The sequence below is a fragment of the Corythoichthys intestinalis genome, chromosome 9 (genome assembly GCF_030265065.1).
Source record: "Corythoichthys intestinalis isolate RoL2023-P3 chromosome 9, ASM3026506v1, whole genome shotgun sequence".
Taxonomy (NCBI): domain Eukaryota; kingdom Metazoa; phylum Chordata; class Actinopteri; order Syngnathiformes; family Syngnathidae; genus Corythoichthys; species Corythoichthys intestinalis.
Window position 1 is genome coordinate 24,973,532 of NC_080403.1, and position 17,695 is coordinate 24,991,226.

The 17,695-nt window shown below is 39.6% G+C and overlaps 2 protein-coding genes across 2 annotated transcripts in view; both read right to left on the minus strand.

Annotated features, from left to right (window-relative positions):
* Positions 1-2,128, minus strand: part of skib (v-ski avian sarcoma viral oncogene homolog b) — a 110,409-nt gene extending 108,281 nt beyond the window's left edge. The window contains exon 1 of the mRNA XM_057845107.1: positions 798-2,128. Coding sequence (XP_057701090.1) covers positions 798-1,727 — 930 coding nt within the window. The 5' untranslated portion in view covers positions 1,728-2,128. The remainder of the gene's footprint in view (positions 1-797) is intronic.
* A 6,321-nt stretch (positions 2,129-8,449) lies between these two features.
* On the minus strand, positions 8,450-16,047 carry tmem51b (transmembrane protein 51b). Its single transcript, XM_057846370.1, has 3 exons — positions 15,499-16,047; positions 11,434-11,866; positions 8,450-9,270 (listed from the first exon to the last, which is right to left on the minus strand). The coding sequence occupies exons 2-3, from the start codon at positions 11,850-11,852 to the stop codon at positions 8,844-8,846; spliced, it is 846 nt and encodes a 281-aa protein (XP_057702353.1). The 5' UTR covers positions 11,853-11,866; positions 15,499-16,047; the 3' UTR covers positions 8,450-8,843.
* Between the last annotated feature and the right edge of the window lie 1,648 nt (positions 16,048-17,695).

Sequence of the window (17,695 nt, forward strand, 5' to 3'; positions counted from 1 at the left end):
TTTCTATGTTTAAGTATTTTCGTAAGGCATCTTTAGTATGTTGTGTCTGTACGCATTCAAACAAAACAAGACGGTAGGACTTTGGGTGTCAAATTGGCCTCTTGTAGGACGTTTCACCGGTGTAGCACATTTTGGCAGAACGTTTTTTTTCCTACTCTCATCACGTCTCATCCCGTCTTTCCTGTTCATTTTGCTTTTTCTGCTCATTTTGTGAAATATTGACAGTGGCGTCATGTTCATTAATGTTCCTTTTGGGTTCAACTTGAAAGGGTTGAACAGATGACATGTTTATGTTGCTAGAATCATGCTCTGGAAGCTTGGCAGCGTAATCATGTGACGTCACCACCCTGTGACGTCAATAACAATGGTGACCGACTAGTTAAACTAATTTTACAAACGTGCATCTAAACGAAAATATTAAAAAGGGGTTTCAATATCAAATTATTCTAACTCATAATAGCGTTTATTTTTTAAGAACTACAAGTCTTTCTATCCGTGGATCCCTTCAAACAAATGGCAATAGGTGTCCAATCCATGCCAGCCCAGTCCAAATGGATTTCCAACCAAAGAATGCAAAACAAAACAAATTCAAGATGCAACTTAATGAACTGTACTGGGAATTGAATCATCAGCGTACCACTAGCTGTACCTGAACCACATTTTGAGAACCCCTCTTGTGGCCAATTATGCTACTGGCGTCAAAAGTTGTAAGAAGAACTGCAGTGTAAAAGTTGCAAAGTTCGATTGAAACATTGAAAAAAACACTTTGAGAATAAATGAATCAAAAGCGAACTTACTCTACACGTCTTCACGGCCATCTTGGCGCTCAAGTCATATTTGCCCTTAAAGTCCCTGAGCAGCTGCTCCAGCCTCGCTTTCTCCTCCTTGCCGCCGTAGTCCGGGTCCAGCAGTACGTAGGCCCGCCAGTTGGCCGAGTCGAAGCCCCAGTGCACGGTCCGGTTCTCCAGCCGCTTGTGGCTGTGCACCACGAACTTCTTGGGAGGGAACATGAGCCTGCAGTCCAGGCACTGCACGCAGGCTGCCCCGGGGCCCGAGTAAAGCTCCGGCACAAGTAAGCCCTTGCAGCGGCCGAAGCACTCGTGGTACACCCGGAAGCTGGCCTCGGTGCGCTCCAGCTCCGGGAGGGCACCGCCGCGGCATCCGCCGCTGGTGCCACCGCGCTCCTTGCCTCCTCCCCCGCGGCGAGGTGGGTACGAACCGCCGTAGATGAGCGCGTTGCACAGACGCTCGGCGTCCGTCTGCGTGATGAGACCGCAGGAGGGCGCCGAGAAGGGCAGGATGCCCACCACTTTGAGGATCTCCAGCTGGTCGGCCGTGCAGCGGGAGCAGTAAATGTGCAAATCGTCGCACACCGAGTTGATTTGCTGCAGGGAAAAGTCCCGCAGCACGCTGTTCAGGATCTGCGGCAGGCACAGCCGCTTCTCGCCGCCCACCACGAAGCAGGAGATGGGCTCGCGCTCCAGAAGCGTCTCGCAGCGCTCCGTGGAGCGGTCCGACGGGATGAAGAGCGGCCCGGACATGAGCGGCGGGGTGTGGGCCGGCAGGCTGAGCACCAGCTCGGCTTTGGGGTCCTTGAACAGGGACTCCTGGTGCGGCCAGCGGGCGGAGAACGACGCCGGTCCGCTCAGGGAGCGCATGGAGCTCAGATGGAACTGCTTCAGAGTTTGCTGAAGTCCGGGGTGAGGCTGGAAGCTGCTCACCTCCATGTTCCTTGATTTGAACAACAAGAAAAACTTGAAGGAAAAGGAGAAAAAAATAGATTTAGTAGTTTTTGCCAGGCGTCTCGTTCACTCCGCGCCCGAGTCGAGCATTTCCACGCCGCCAGTCAGACAGCTTCCCCCGGACGAGGAGCAGCTTCCCTTCCCGGTGAAACCCATTCAAGAAAAAAAAAGATCCACGGAAGCTTGTCTTCTCTGTCACTCTAATGAACAACTTCCACTGTCGGAAAATCCCTCAAAGAAAACTCACCACAATCACGAGTGTTGTTTCTTCTTACGCCTTCCACGGCCGTTTACGCACTGCTCTTAATGTGCGCTTCAAATGTGCCACCAGTCTCTCTCTTCCTCTCCCTCGCTCTCTCTCTCCCTCTGTTTGTTTGTGTCTGCTTCAGTCATTGAATCCCAGCCAGGAATGTGACTGACTCCCCGGGCTTTGGCTCTTCCCGTAGACAGCTGTGCCTCCCACTGCTACATGGCAGCTGCACACAAAAAAAGAAAAAGAAAAAAAGAAAAGAAAAACGAAACGAAAGAAAGGTGGAAAAATCCATCCGAAGTAAAGCAAGAGGTGGAGTGAAGAGAGGAAATTTTTGTTAAAAAAAAAAAAAAAAGATTCAAAATGTGAAAGTCGAGCGAGAGTGATTAGGCAATTAAATAAAATTATTTTAATTTAAAAAAATACATGCAATTTATAATTGTAACAAAAATAAATATTCAAAATACTAATTAAAAAAAATAATTGCAAAAAAAAATAATACTAAAACTCTTCCTCTCGCCTTCAATCTGGGGATCTCTGAGCGCAATTTGCTGCCCCGTGACGCCGACTAGAGGCAAGGCAAGGCAAATTTATTTGTATAGCACAATTCAACAAAAGACGATTCAAAATGCTGTACATGAAATGAAGGTCATAAAAATCACAGTAAATCAAAAGAACGTTAAAACAAAGGCAATCGAAACAGAAAATGAAATTATACATGAAAATCACACTAAACTGAAATCAGAAATGGAAATAAAGCAGAAAAGAAATATAAAGCAAATAGCTTGAAGTTTGAAATATATGGCGAAAAACACAGACAACACTGAAAAAGCAGTTTCTGCTCTTGCACTCGTCTTTAAAAGAAACTGCTGTATTTTAAGCCAAAACAACTGCTGTGTTTGATAGAACAATATGTCTATATTCTGCCATAGCAGATTTATGGCGCATTAAGCCCCCGAACTATTTTTAATTTGTCCCTTTTACCCTGGAACCCCCCGTTTACAGACGTCGCGCAACCGCTTTTGTTTCAACACAGCCATAAAACGAAGGTAATTAATTATATTTATTATTCAAAATGTCTGTCATTTTTAGCTTAGAATCATTAATGGATGTCTATTTTTTTTTTTTTTTTTTAATATTCACTCGCATATTTTTAACTTTTAAACAAATGACGTCACAATGAAAAAAATGGCGTCTGTAAAAAAGTCACGGATATCTACCTCATAACTATCGCTTAATTGTATTTTTTTTGTTACTGTCGCATTTTTTCCGATATGTTAGATAATAAATAACGGATCCAAAGTAAGAAAAATTGGGAAAAAAAAAAAAAAAAAAACATTTAAAAGTGTAAATAAATGAAAAAGAAAATCTCAACCACACCTTGATGTCTGCGATTTCTGCATCGCGATCCTTGTTATATTACCATGTTTCACCCATAAAATCCCCCAAAAATCCAGCTGTGGCCATTTACAGCTGTGTCTTGACACTCAATAATACATGCTACATGGAGTTTTTTGGATCGAAACAAGATAAGTACGCGACAACATCTCGTTAAAGTCATGGCGTCTGTAATTCTGCTCACGCGTGCTCTCACCTCCAGATGGGGTTTTTCTGTTTAAAAAAAAAAAAAAAAATTCCAAAATGCCCTCCTGTTAAAAATTTTTCTTCACCCAGAAAATTGAGATTTTAAGCTTTCCAATGATGTATGACAAATGCATATCGGACAATTTTTAAATTTGGCCAAATTGGGGGTCTCAGAGCGGAACTTCAAGCCACCTGAGTGTTTTCGGCCACATAGACAGTTATGGATATGCTGTGGTAAACAAAAGCGTTTTTAGCCCTGATTTAAAGGCGCAAACAGTTTTAGCACACTTCAGACCTTCAGGTAATTTGTTCCATAGGCGAGGAACATGATAACCAAATGCTGCCTCACCCTGCTTGGTTCTTGTTCTTGGAACATATAGGAGACCGGTTCCAGACGACCTTAGGGGTCTAGATGTTTCATAGGGATCCAACAAATCAAGCATGTATTTTGGTCCGAGGCCATTAAGTGTTTTGTAGACGAGCAGTAGTATTTTATAGTCTATCCTTTGACTCACTGGAAGCCAGTGTAACGATTTCAAAACCGGTGTAATGTGGTCTAATTTCCTTGTATTTGTAAGGACTCTGGCAGCAGCATTCTGTACTAGTTGCAACTTCCTGACTGACTTTTTTTATCAAGACCTGTAAAATATACTGTTCCAATAGTCCAATCTACTGAAAATGAATGCATGCATAAGTTTTTCAATGTCTTGTTGAGTCAGAGACCCCTTAATTCTGGCTATATTGTTTAGGTGGTAATAAGCAGATTTAGTGACAGACTTTAGATGGCTATCAAATTTTAGGTTTGAGTCAATAATTACGCCAAGATTTCTGATTTAATTTGTAGCTGGATGTGACATTGTGCTAAGATGTGCGCTTATCTTTGACCTTTCCTTTTTTGGCCCAAAAATGATCACTTCTGTCTTCTCCACATTTAGCTGGAGGAAATTCTGGCACACCCATTCATTGATTTGATGAATGCATTTACTCAGGGAGACTAAGGGACTATAATCATGTGGGGACACAAAAATGTAGAGCTGTGTGTCATCTGCATAGGTGTGATACAAGATGGGAAACTGTTCCATGATCTGAGCTAGGGGAAGCATATAGATGTTCAATAAGAGTGGTCCAAGAATGGACCCTTGAGGGACTCCACACGTGAATTTGGTTCATTCTGACTGATGACGAATAGCATTTAGGACTTTGATAAGCACGGTCTCGGTGCTGTGTTGTGGCCGAAATCCAGACTCAAATGAGTTAAAAAGATTATTTTGCATCATAAAAACCTGGGTCTGTTCGAACACAACCCTCTCGATATTTTCCCCCAGGAATGTCAGATTTGATTTTGGCCTATAATTACTAATGGTTGAGGCATCTAGATTAGGTTTTTTTTTTTAAGAAGATATATTATTACTGCAGTTTTTAAAGTCTGTGGGAACTCTCCTGTTTGGAGAGAAGTATTTATAATCTGTATGGGTATGTCTGGGACTATGCAAGGAAAAACAGTTTTGAAAAAGTTTGGAGGAAGGATGTCAAGGCAGCATGTTGTGGGCTTTAATTTGGACACAATGTCTGTTAAAGTGGCATGGTCCAAGAGGGTAACCTGTTTTAAGATTGACATGAGGGACAGTTTGGGAGGCATTTAGTGTAACAATTGTTAATCTGGAGTATCACACAGTCTGTCTAATCTTTAGTACTTTTTGTGTAAAGAATGCTGCAAAATCATTACAGGACACCTCAAATACCAATTCCTGAGGTACTAGAGGTTGCTTTTGAAACAGCCCTTGACCAGCATAATGTTGGCTACCATATGTAGACAGTGGAGGCAAGAATCTTTGAGGTCCTCGACTATTTTAACTCATTGGCTGCCATTGACGGACAGCCGTAGACCCTGCACTGAAACATGATTATTTCATGTCATGTCAGTCTTCTCAGTTTCAAGGAATTGGACGTTATCATTGTCAAAGGCAGGCAATAAACAAATATATTTCACCCTTTCAGGGACAACGATACCACAGTGGATAGCTATGCTAAAATTGACACTAAGACTTTTAACCTTATTTTTTCCTAAATACATTTCATTCTTTATAGGGCAAGTGACTTTTGGGTCATTTAAAAAGTATGTTTTAAAACTATTATTAATTAAAGCATCACTATGTAACTTGTCAATCTTTATAAAATATTTTCATAACATTTGTGATATGTCAACTGACAACTAGTTGAATGACACCTCTTTTATTTCTTGAGGGGGTCTGTATTGCTTTCACTGGCACTAATTAACTTTGAGGAGGGTGGCACGAACCCTGTCACAAAGGAAAAAAAAAAAACTACAAATGTGCTGACTGCTTTCTGGCATACGTCACTCCCCCCTTTCCCCATTCATTCTAAAGACGGAAGTCGATGAGTACGCGCGTCGCTTATGCGCAAATTCTGAAAAGATGGCAGAACAACAGGAGACAATAAGTTTTGTATGAGGAGGAAAAAAAGGGAGGCTACCAGGATATACAGAATAAACATTGGCACGGCTTTTACTCGCTGGCGTGACCCCTCCGCCCCCCAAGTATGAATTGCCTTCATATGAGAGACAGTTTTCTCAAAGTACTGTATTTAAGGATGCAAATTTGGAGAAAATAATTTAATAATTGGAGAAATCAATACTCACATTTGATTGACTAAAATGGTACAAACATTTTCAATTTATTGCACAAGGTGTTGTGGTTCCCTTTAAAGCGTTTCATTTAAATTTATGTACAGTACTTTGATTTAAAACTGCAAAAGTGCTTTATAAAATGAGTTGTTGAACTTATTCTTCTAACAGACTGTCCCTTTGTGTCCATACAAACTTCAAACCTTAACAGGAGAGACAATACCTTCATCATGCCCATGCAGGGGGAAATAATTTTTTTTAAATACATTGAATAAAACACAAATTTTCATTTGTCTAATGAGTAAAAGTAGAGAACAACGTTATTAAAAAGCAGTATTTCCACAAAATAGTCAGGGCATGACATTTTATTAGCCAATCAAATGCGAGTATCCGTGATTACCTACACTTTCTTGTGACGTTATTAATACCCATTATTAGAGTTTTCCGATTATGATTTTTTAACCGATATCCCAATATTGTCCAACTCCAAAATTCTGGTACCTATATCAAACAGATAACTATATATGCGGATGTGAACTTAACATATTATGGCAATGGATATCTTTAATCTTTTATTGTTCATTCAATTTTTGCGCCATGAATATAAATGGTCTGCTCACATAACAAATCCCATGCATCTTAGTTTGGAGATAGAGTATTTGATGGTCAGTCAGCATAACTGCTGTGTTGAGCTGTGACCAGCGCTTGTACAAAGGCAGAAGGCTTCTCCATTCACTTTGAAGGCAACATAAATATTGGCCTAAAACCAATCATGAAAAATCAATCTCGATATTACATGATATATTAAAATGCTTTTATTGGACGATATTATCGGGTAGCCGATAATATCTCACAACTCTACCCATTATTGCATGCACTTGTGAAGTCCGTCAATGTGTATGTGTTTGGATATAACTGATGTAATATAGTGGCTACACTCTTAAGCAGTGTCACTTTTTTGCCATGTCTACACCTAGCAGGTTTTTTTTTAAAACGAGGATCCTGCCCTAATATGTCGGGAAAAAATAATTACGTCCACACCAGCGTGTTTGTAGAAAAAAGAGCTTCCACAGTCAACCGCATTCATCCATTTTTAAGTACATTCATAACAATTTGTGAAAAATAATTTTCCACAATACCCCCATCCTTCTCATGTGTTCTTCAATATGAAGCACTGCAAGAGTTTGTAAATACTGGTCAACGGAAGCAAAAAAACAAACAAACAAAAAAAACAAACACTTAATTTACTCCAGATGTAAACATTGGTCCCATGTGTGACGTAGGGAGTAAAGTTTGTCGCAGTCAGGGACGCTTCCACAGTTAACTCTTCAGTTATCAGTGTCCACAGGATGGCGCCACAAATGCAGAATTCGCACATCTTCACTCTGGGCGCTATTTTCAAGACCCCTATTTAAATGTGCGTGTGGATGGTAGGCCAAATCGTAGAAAAAGTTCTTTTTGCCAAATATCCTGCTACGTGTAGACATGGCCTTTATTTAAACATTTTCTCCATTATCTGAGGCCTGAAACTGCTGCACCTGGTACCAGACCTTGGATAAGCGGTTGTAGATGGACCAGAGGTCTGGAGAGAGAGAGAAAAAAAAGCCATTTCCTGAAGCTGCTGCCTCCACAACTTGACCAAAGACAAGCAGTAACTGTCTGATGCGTACATACATAATTTGAGCAAATTTTGGTCAGTCATCCCAACTTTTCCTTAAACTGTTAAAGAATGGTTGTTCGTCTCCAGCGATTGGCTGGCAACCGATTCAGGGTGTCCTACACCCACTGCCCATAGTTAAATGGGATTGGTTCCAGAACCCCCGCGAAGATAAGCGGCTCGAAAAATGAATTAATGAATATCAGTGAAGACTAATTTGGGTTTCCGCTTAGTGTAACCACTGCAGGGCGCCAAATACAAAAAAATGCATTTTGACTGACCTACACTGCACAAGCAGTAGTTTGATTCATTTACATAAAAAAAAAAAAAAAATAGTGCCACGTAAAAGAACTACAGATACTAAAGATTTTATTGAGACCATAAAAAGCGGTAATATTGCTCAACATAAATACACATGCAGTATCCCAAATGTATTCTTTTCATCTGACCTGCTATTTGTTTCAACAGCATTCTAAATGAAACGATTCAAGTTACCAACGTCAACCTTAAAAGAGCATATCAGTAATGTTGCATTGAGATTGCTGCTTTAAATTGTTTAATTAAAAGCATGCTGCAACTTAAACATTATTTATTGGATTACAAAATGCTTTAAAGAACTCAAACCATTTCCTTTCAGCACCGCAATAGTCAACTTTAGTCACTTTAAGACACATTAAAAACATTAACAAAGAATTCCTCCCATTCAGTGCATCTTCATTAAGAACACAATACAAACAGATGCATCAGTATTTACCATCCCTATTTTTTGCACTTGAAATCGTACTTACGTGCTCATATTAAATGTTTGCCTACAACTGAGGCAGAGATGCGTGGTAACTGAACACAACGGGCAAAGTTCCTCGATCTTGTGAGTGGCTGCTCCCAGCAACGTCTAACCTACTTTTGGGGTACCAGCAGTGATAAACTGGCTTCTCAGGAGTGTTTTCAGTCCAGAGATAATTGCGTTCAGCCCAATTCCGGCGGCTTATTGTCATACTGCGGTGGCGGTGTGATGGGCTCGATGTTGACCGGGTTGGTCGTGGGACTGCGGATTTGGATGCGGAAGTCCTTCAGGTGAAGCTTGTCCGACTTGATACGCCGCACCCGCAGGGGGCGCAGCAGGCGGCTGGCCCGGCTGGCGCTGCGCGCCGGTAGACTGGGCTGACGGGCGGCGTCGGCCTGGGGCTCAGCAGCTGGTGATGGGGCGCCGTCGCTTAGGGGGGCGTCCTCAGCCGGTTGCTCGGCATCCTCGTTCTCTACGGCCGCAATGATGTCCTCGTACGACGGCAGGTGGGTGTTGCTCTGCCGGAGGTTGCTCTGACGCACGGGGTAGTCGCTGCTGCCCACTACTTCCTCATAGCTCGGAACGTTGAATGTGGTTGGATCCGGAACGCTAAGGACGGACAAAGCGTTCTTGTTAACCTTGAACTCATTTGCTGCCATTGATGGTAATAAATGTCCTATTTGTTTAACTAAGATGGCTGGAGTGAATGAGTTAATTAAAAGGTCCTACGCACATCTAGCTACTGAATTTCAGCATTTTCTCAATAGAATCACAACATGTCATGATTGTCGATTTATTTCTGGAGTCGTCGGTGAAAGCAGACTGATTAACTTTGTAATTAACCCTTTCAGTGGTCACAACAGTGGATATCTTTTCCAAAGTTAATATTCACTCGGTTACTACCTGCCCATGTCACAGATAGGTGTTGTGGTAGTTAGTAAAAGAGGGAAATTGATATTGAAAACACCTATTGACAACGATAGACGCCGAATCCATTTCGACAGGGAGGGGCAAGAAGCAGGGGCGGAGATTAGGGTAGAGCTGGGGGTGCGACCGCACCTGAGCCTGGGCCCCTTAAGGGTGTAAAGTGGTTGAGGGGAGGGTGAAACAGAAAGGTAACATCATGTGTGGAGCTGTACTATAGTGTTTGTTGAAATATCTTTGGTAGCTGCTTTTGGCCAGTTGTCTGGAGGGGCCCGAAAAAATACACACACATATCCTGATGCACACCGGACGTGCCTATAAGGGCCTGTAAAAGTGTGGAGGGGCACACACATAATTGCCCCCCTCCCCTTTGGACGGCCCACTCGGGGTGTCTTGTTTATGCTCATCGCACCCGGGCCCTGTTCACATTTGTTCTGCCCCTGGCTGGAAGCGATCGCCCCTACCAGTTAAAATGGATTGGACGTCTATTGCCGTCAATAGCAACCAAAGAGTAAGCTATGTGAGGTCACAAAGATCAATGAAACAAAAGGAAAAAAAAATCCCAAAGCAAAATACACTCAGGCCACACTTATTTGAATTTGTTTTTCCCCTCTTCTTTTTTTCATTTATATATTTTTATTAATTCATTATTATTTTTAAAAAAATTGATATTGTTTATTACTCATGGCTTTTTTTGCATTTTATCTTAAATATTGTTAATTACGCATGGCTTTTTTTTGCATTTTATTTTTCTATTACTATTTAAACTGATTATTTTTTCCTAAATGTATCTTTGAATTATTTCATTTTATTTAACATTATTTTATTGCCTATGGCAAAATACGTGCAAGCTGCGCTAATAATACAATTGAATGTCAACTGGAAATAGGAGTTGCAAAATATTGCCCCGTGGGCTGCAATTTGTCCCTGGGAAGAAGGTTTATCTAAATATTAGCAGGCATTTGAAAATGATGTCACAGTTACGCAGTTATATAGTGTTCATAGTGTTTCTACTAGAATTTTGTTCCAGCAGCGGCGGCACAAGTAAGTTTTAAAAATTAATATGTATACAAAATTTGTATTTATTTTGCAATTAAATTTATACTTTTATTGAATTCATATAGAATTCAGATAGAATAGAAAAAGCAAAGGAGACTAGCAAGGTAGTTCTATAACATGAGACAATAATCATGATAATATATACTGCAGTACTGTAGTGTTTCCTAAGAAGCCAGGCACTGGTGTGTGCCAAACTGAGTGAGCAGAAAGGACAAACCCGTGCGCGCAGGGGTCAAGAGATTGACCGAGAGAGATAGGAGGAAAAGAACGGGTAAAACTAACATGCAAATTATGGAGCAGAATAGATTTTTTTTCGCTAAATATATTTTCTTGTTGTCATATCATTGCTCGCTCAGAATTTTGGCACAAAGACAACTCCATGGATTCTAGTTTTGTTTGTGCATCATTTACGTCGCTTGCATCAAAGCTGTTGTGAGGTGAATTTCATTTTACAGCAGAGGGCAGCATTGGACAAAGTGGTGGCCCTATGAGATCAATGAAAATTTTAAAAATGATTGGTTATTCCAAATGCAATTTCCATCAGAATGCCATGCTATTATTCAAAGAGGGTTTGCTTTAATAGGCAGACAAGTGTGCTTGCTTCCGAAAATGTATTTCTTGGGAATAGTTTTTTTTTTTTTTTAAATCCTTAAAATCGTTCCAGGATGAAAGTTCACTGTGCACTTCATTGTAAAGTTACACAGTCAGAATTTCCGAAATTAGAGTTTATGAAATCTTATTTGGAGGGACGGAGTGATGCGATTTCACAGCCAAATTCAGTATACTCACTCTTCTTGCTCGCCGGCCACATGATCCAAGAAGGCAGACGCCGCTGCCGTCGTTGCAACTTGCGGATTGCTGTTCGCTCTGCGCTTGCTCCGAATTCCGAGGCAAATGGACAGCAGCAGCATGGCCAGGCCGACGCCGACCAACACGATGGCGACCGACGATGACTTGGAGAGCTCCCCTTCTTCGCTGCCGCTGTCAGTGTCATCCGCGGTGGTGTTGCTGGACGTGTTGGTGGAGGTGCCAGACGCTTCCCCATCGACGGGGATGACCGTCCACACGATCATGACCACGCCCAGCGCGATAAGGCCCACGCCCAGGGCGCACAGGGCATAGTGAGCCCCCGAACCGGCGCTCTCGGAGCGGGCAGGTCGGTCGGCGGCTCGCTCCCCACTGTTGCAAAGGCCCCGACTGGAACACATCCCTGCAGGACGTACTGAGACAAACACCAAAGTTCATGTTGACATTTTTAACTCTTGGATTTCCTGTAGGATGTTCTATTTTTTTTTATTGGTACTTCCTGACAAACACTTTCACTACAACAGTTAGTTGCCACTTGCTTTCTATGACAAATAGTGCAGCACACCATTCATTAATCTTCAGTGCCGCTTATCCTCAACAGGGTCGCATGTTTTCTGGAGTCAATCCCAGCTGCTATAACTATAGGCAAGGCACACTCTGATTTGGTTGCCAGCCAATCAGCAACTGCTGAAATTTCTTTTCATTCTGTAGAAGTAACATTTACTGGTCTAAAAATCTTAATTTTTTTTTCTCAGTAGTTTTCTTTTTGTAATATATATATATATATATATACACATTTTTTACTTATTCTTTGACTGTTGTATAAGAATGTTCATTTCTTTATATACTTTTGAAATATTTTATGATTTGATTTATGTAAAATTTGAAAACATTTTAAACGTATATCTGTATTTGTATCTATTGATTGATACATAATAAATCTGTATTATTGAGATTGACCAATGTAGGATTTTCAAATGCTAATGCAATAATGAAAAAAAAAAATAAAAAGAAAAATCGGTTGATTGCTGATGTCTGAAGTCAATTTTGAAAGCAGATACTTTTTGCTAAGGCCTTTGAGTGGTCCCTAACTGTCGAACAATCACATGCATTCCCTTTCATCTTACCCTAAACCCTACCACTCTCATCATGCTTTCTACTTCCATACAGAAATTTTTAGGTTAGTGTGAATTTTTTTTTAGTGTCGTGTGAAAATTTATTTAATTTTGTATGGAAGTAGAAAGCATGACAAGAGTGGTAGGGCTTAGGGTTGGATGAAAAGGGAATGAAAAAAACATTTTTTAGGTTCGTGTGAAAATTGTTTTAGTGTTGTGTGAGGATAAGCAGCATGGAAAATGAAGGAATGAATGAAAATAGGTTTTTAGTGTTGCGTGAAAATTTATTTAATTTTGTATGGAAGTAGAAAGCATGACAAGAGTGGTAGGGTTTAGAGTTAAGGGGAATGCATGCGATTTGTTGACAGTTACCGATATTTTATATAAGTGCTGCAACGAATCAATTAGCTCGACTAATTCGATTAGAAAAGAAAAGCTTCGAATCAAAATTTGATGCTTCGAGTATTTGTTTGATTAAAGTGGCGTTGTAAATGCTTTGTTTTGAAAGTGTTTGCATTTAGTTTTATTGATTTGGGTAGATACACTGCCCTCTAGTGGCAACCGTGAATATGACATTACTCATGTAACATCGCTGAATCCAGCTGCTCCCTGTTAAGACCAACATAAGGTTATAAGTTTTTGTTTGCGCCAATATTTTTTATACAGTCATAATTTAGTTTAGTGGTATAATTAGGAGGTTTTTGTGTGAATATGAGTTTGAACGATTTGTTAAGAACATTGTAAAAAAAGAAAAAAAAAAAAAAAATGGTCGCAACTTATAGCATTTAAGCTAGAGGAATTTTGTTATGAAACTTAGCCACTGGTTCTTTTGTTGTACTTAGATCCTCATTTCTTTATTTTTTTTTTATACCATTTGAGGCTAAGCTCAGGTATTTTTATTTATTTTCTGATGAAAGTGCAATTCTGCATAGTTTGAAGAAATATGTTCCATCTCCTAAAATATATTCAGCAATCAGCAGCGCATTAAATGTTCCTAATCAGATTACTCGATTATTTCAATTCACTAGTTGATAAATTAATCGACTACTAAAATAATCGATAGCTGCAGCTCCAATATAGATATAGCGGAAAACACAGACAAGGCTGAAAAAGCAGTTTTTGCTCTCGCACCCCTCTAAAAAATAAACTGCTGTATTTTAAGCCAAAAGAACTGTTTTGAGAGAACAATATGTCTATATGCTGCCATAGCAGATTCATGGCGCATTAAGTCCCCGAACTATTTTTAATTTGTTCGTTTTACCCTAAACCCGTTTACAGATGTGGCGCAACCGCTTTTGTTTCAACCCAGCCATAAAAAGAAGGTAATTATATTTATTATTCAAAATGTCATTTTTAGCTTAGAATCATTAATTGATGTCTAATATTTTGTTTAAAAAAATAAACTACTTTAAAAAATTTACTGGCATATTTTAAAGTTTTAAACAAATTACGTCACAATGGAAAAATTGGAGTCTTTAAAAAAGTCACGGATATCTACCTCGTTACTATCAATTAATTGTATTTTTTTCGTTACTGCTGCATTTTCCCTAATATTTTAGATGATAAATAATCGATCCAGACGAAAAAAAATTGAAAAAAAAAAAATGTTAAAAAGGGTGAATATATGAAAATGAAAATATCGATTATGCCTTGATGTCTGCGATTTCTGCATCACGGCCCTTGTTATATAACCATGCTTTACCCATAAAATCCCGAAAGAATCCAGCTGTGGCCATTCAAATCTGTGTCTTGACACCCGATGATACATGCTATATGGAGTTTTTGGATCGAAACAAGGTAAGTACGCGATAATATCTCGTTAAAATCATGGCATCTTTAATTCTGCTCTCGCGTGCTCTTACCTCCAGTTAGGGTTTTGCTCCTTAATCCCCCCCCCCCAAAATGCCCTCCTGTTCAAAATTTTTCTTCCCCCAGAAAATTGACATTTTAAGCTTTCCAATGATGTATCACACTTGCAAATTGGACAATTTTGAAATATGGACAAATCGGGGGTCTCAGAGCGGAACTTCAAGTCACCTAAGTGTTTTCCACCATATATATACATATTACAAATTGAACACACAGATTGAAATCCAAACATTTACTCAGATAATATAGTCGAATCTTTAGCTTGGAAGAACACTGTCCCAGCTGCGCCTACGAGATGCAACGAAATCCAAATCACACGTCTTCCAAGTTCCGTTACCATTTCTTTCTTATGATTTGACAATCAAAATCGTGTAAAAACAGTTGCTCCTCCCACTTAATAGCTTGAATATACATGCTCACAAAGGGAATGTGTCACATTATCAAAAACGAATGTGCCGATTGACCAAAAGGATATCTTTGTTATCTGTGATCGATTGCTTTTCCCAAGTACCCGTATGTACGTCTCCCAAAAATGTATAACTTGCATTAGCATTTCCTAAAATTGTATTTGTGTCGTGACACATCAATGCAAAAAATTTTTTTTAAATTGTGAAATTTAAAAAATTGTGAAATTACAAATTTCAAAATGTTTTCCCCTTTCAGTTTCAATGCAATGATTCAAATCAAACAATAACATTTCAAATAATGTCATTCAGATAAAGTTTTATAGTTCAAATATCAATGTTTATTGTTTCAAATTCAGTTTGCGATAGAACAAATATCAGCCATCTTCCATCACAACATCGAGTGTCAATCATTAACCACTGCCACACGGCGGGCAGCAGTTCCTGCAATGACTGCCCAATAGTGAGCCAGCTTTACACGAGAAACTCAACTTTAGGAGGGAGGACCTTCAATTAATGGCTGCCATCTTTAGACCCGTTTTTGCTTTCAAATTTGAGTATTCATATCGACTTGTAAAACCAAAGCGATATGTTCACGCACGACCTGTGCTGCTTCGCAGTTAAAACAACGACCAGAACTTCCTTAATGGATGACTTACCTGAGTCACACAGGTGTGTTCGCCCAACTCACTCACACATGCAGACGAAGAAAAAAACCAAACTCCAAATAAAATAGAACGCCCGAAAGAGCTAGTGTATGATTTCAAAGCAGCCAATTTGCGTTTATCCTACAGTTTAATGAGTTGAGAGGAATTTCAGTCAAAACTACTACAACCTTCAACACACGCAAACCTCCTCGCGCCCTCCCCACCTCTTCCTGCCCGTGATATCATATATACAAAACGCTAGATGTCTAAAAGCGGAATCGGCAGCGTAAATTCGTGGCATCCACATTGCTTCAGAGGACTTCTCTATTGTACTGAACGTACGTGATTTTCTCCAGCTAAATACTCTCAACTCGCTTAATTTTTTAAGGAATACACAAACAAATCTATCACTTTATGACAAACTGGATTTTCGTGGCTAGGATTCAGGCTGGATGTTGATTTATTTATTTAAATATTAAAATTACTTTAAAGTACGCAGTAATTTTACTGCAATTCTGAAGCTTATGGGTAACCAAGAAGTTTGAAGAATGAACTTTCCATAGCTATTTCAAAGTACACGCTCCACTGACTCTAATGCTATGTTAGGCAAATGCATCTGACGCAAAATAGACGAAAAGTGACGACGCCGTCCTCAATGGCTCACAGCGCGCGTTTGACATCTAGCCTTATATATATGGTATCTATGATAGCGCACCTTTTAATCCAATGAGAAACCAGGTCCGAGCACCGCATAGCTCACCTCTAGGCCCCGAGGCAATCTGACAAACACCGGAAACGCAAACATTGTTAGCTGTATATCGTCACTACCTATGTCCTTATTAATTTATTGTCACCAAGTAGATAAAAAAATACCTTAGCGTTTGTTATAAAATCCAAGTATGACTTAAGTAAGGACTTTGAAATATTTCTGAATTAGTCAAAGTAAAATTTTCGTGTTTCCATGTCTTAGAGCTTAATTTCCCAGACATAATTGATCAATCTGCATCTGCTCCATTGATTACTACGTACAATGGGAAACATTTTTGATGTTATTTTTAATCTCATTTAAAATTCAACATCTTGGGACTGAGCGAAGATTTTTGAATGAAATGTTCAGGAGATTTCAACAGCTAAATAGCAATCACCAATGTCCTGATTGACCCTCAGCGAACTTGTTTATGAGGTCAATAAGTTGATTAGATACATCACAATCAAACCAATATAACGGTACCTTAAGCAGTGACCGACCAGCTTACTGTTTTTTTTTCTGTTTTCGTTATTTTTACACTCTTACACAGAAAAATGTTCATAATGGATGGACCCGATGCAATGTTGTTTTTCACAGTATGTTCCTTTTTTCTGTCAGTCAAATTCATGACGTCGGGCAGCTCATGAACAGACATTTATATGTTTAGGACTTCAAATGACACGGTGACGTTAAGGGAAGCAATTAAAAAAAAAAAAAAAAATCAATATTTAGGTAAGGATATTTTCTAATGTTCTATCAACTTTAAAGCAGTAATGTGAAGTAATTTCTTCACATGCCAAATAGGGTCACAAGTAAAGTAATTAAACATTGTCCAACAAATAAATCATGAAAAAATAATTTATATGTTGTATATTTGACAAAATAATCGCGTTTCCGAAGTTCGAGCCTGAAAGGGGATGAACCCGGAAGTGACACGTCACACCGGGAATGCGATGGCACCTCCATACATAGGCCGCCATACAAAGCCCTTCAAACAATGATTCAAACAGTGATATAAGCGATAGATCAAGCGCAAGGGAGGAGATCCAAGTTTTTGAAGAGTTGGTGGAAGAAGAGGAGATTGGAATTTTATGTTATTAGCCAGACGCTAATCAGGATGCAAACAATGTGCCTAGACTTCATGACATGGAATGGATACAAGACCCATCGAGATTACAACATTGGTAAGATATAGGCTGTTATTATTTTCATGATTTGAAGATGCAGGCATTTGCACATAATTTTATGTTTTTGTCTATCTGATGACATTGTTTAAAAAAATAATAATCAGACTTCATGTTCATTTTGGCAGATCCGGCAGCTCTCGTGCATTTAAAATAATAATATAAAAACGTTGGGGGGAAAGAAGGAGATGAGTCGTTGTTATATCTTGACCGAGTGACCCACACGACTCCTTTATTGGCTTTTACAACTTTACTCAACGTCTTGCCAAGTGACTGA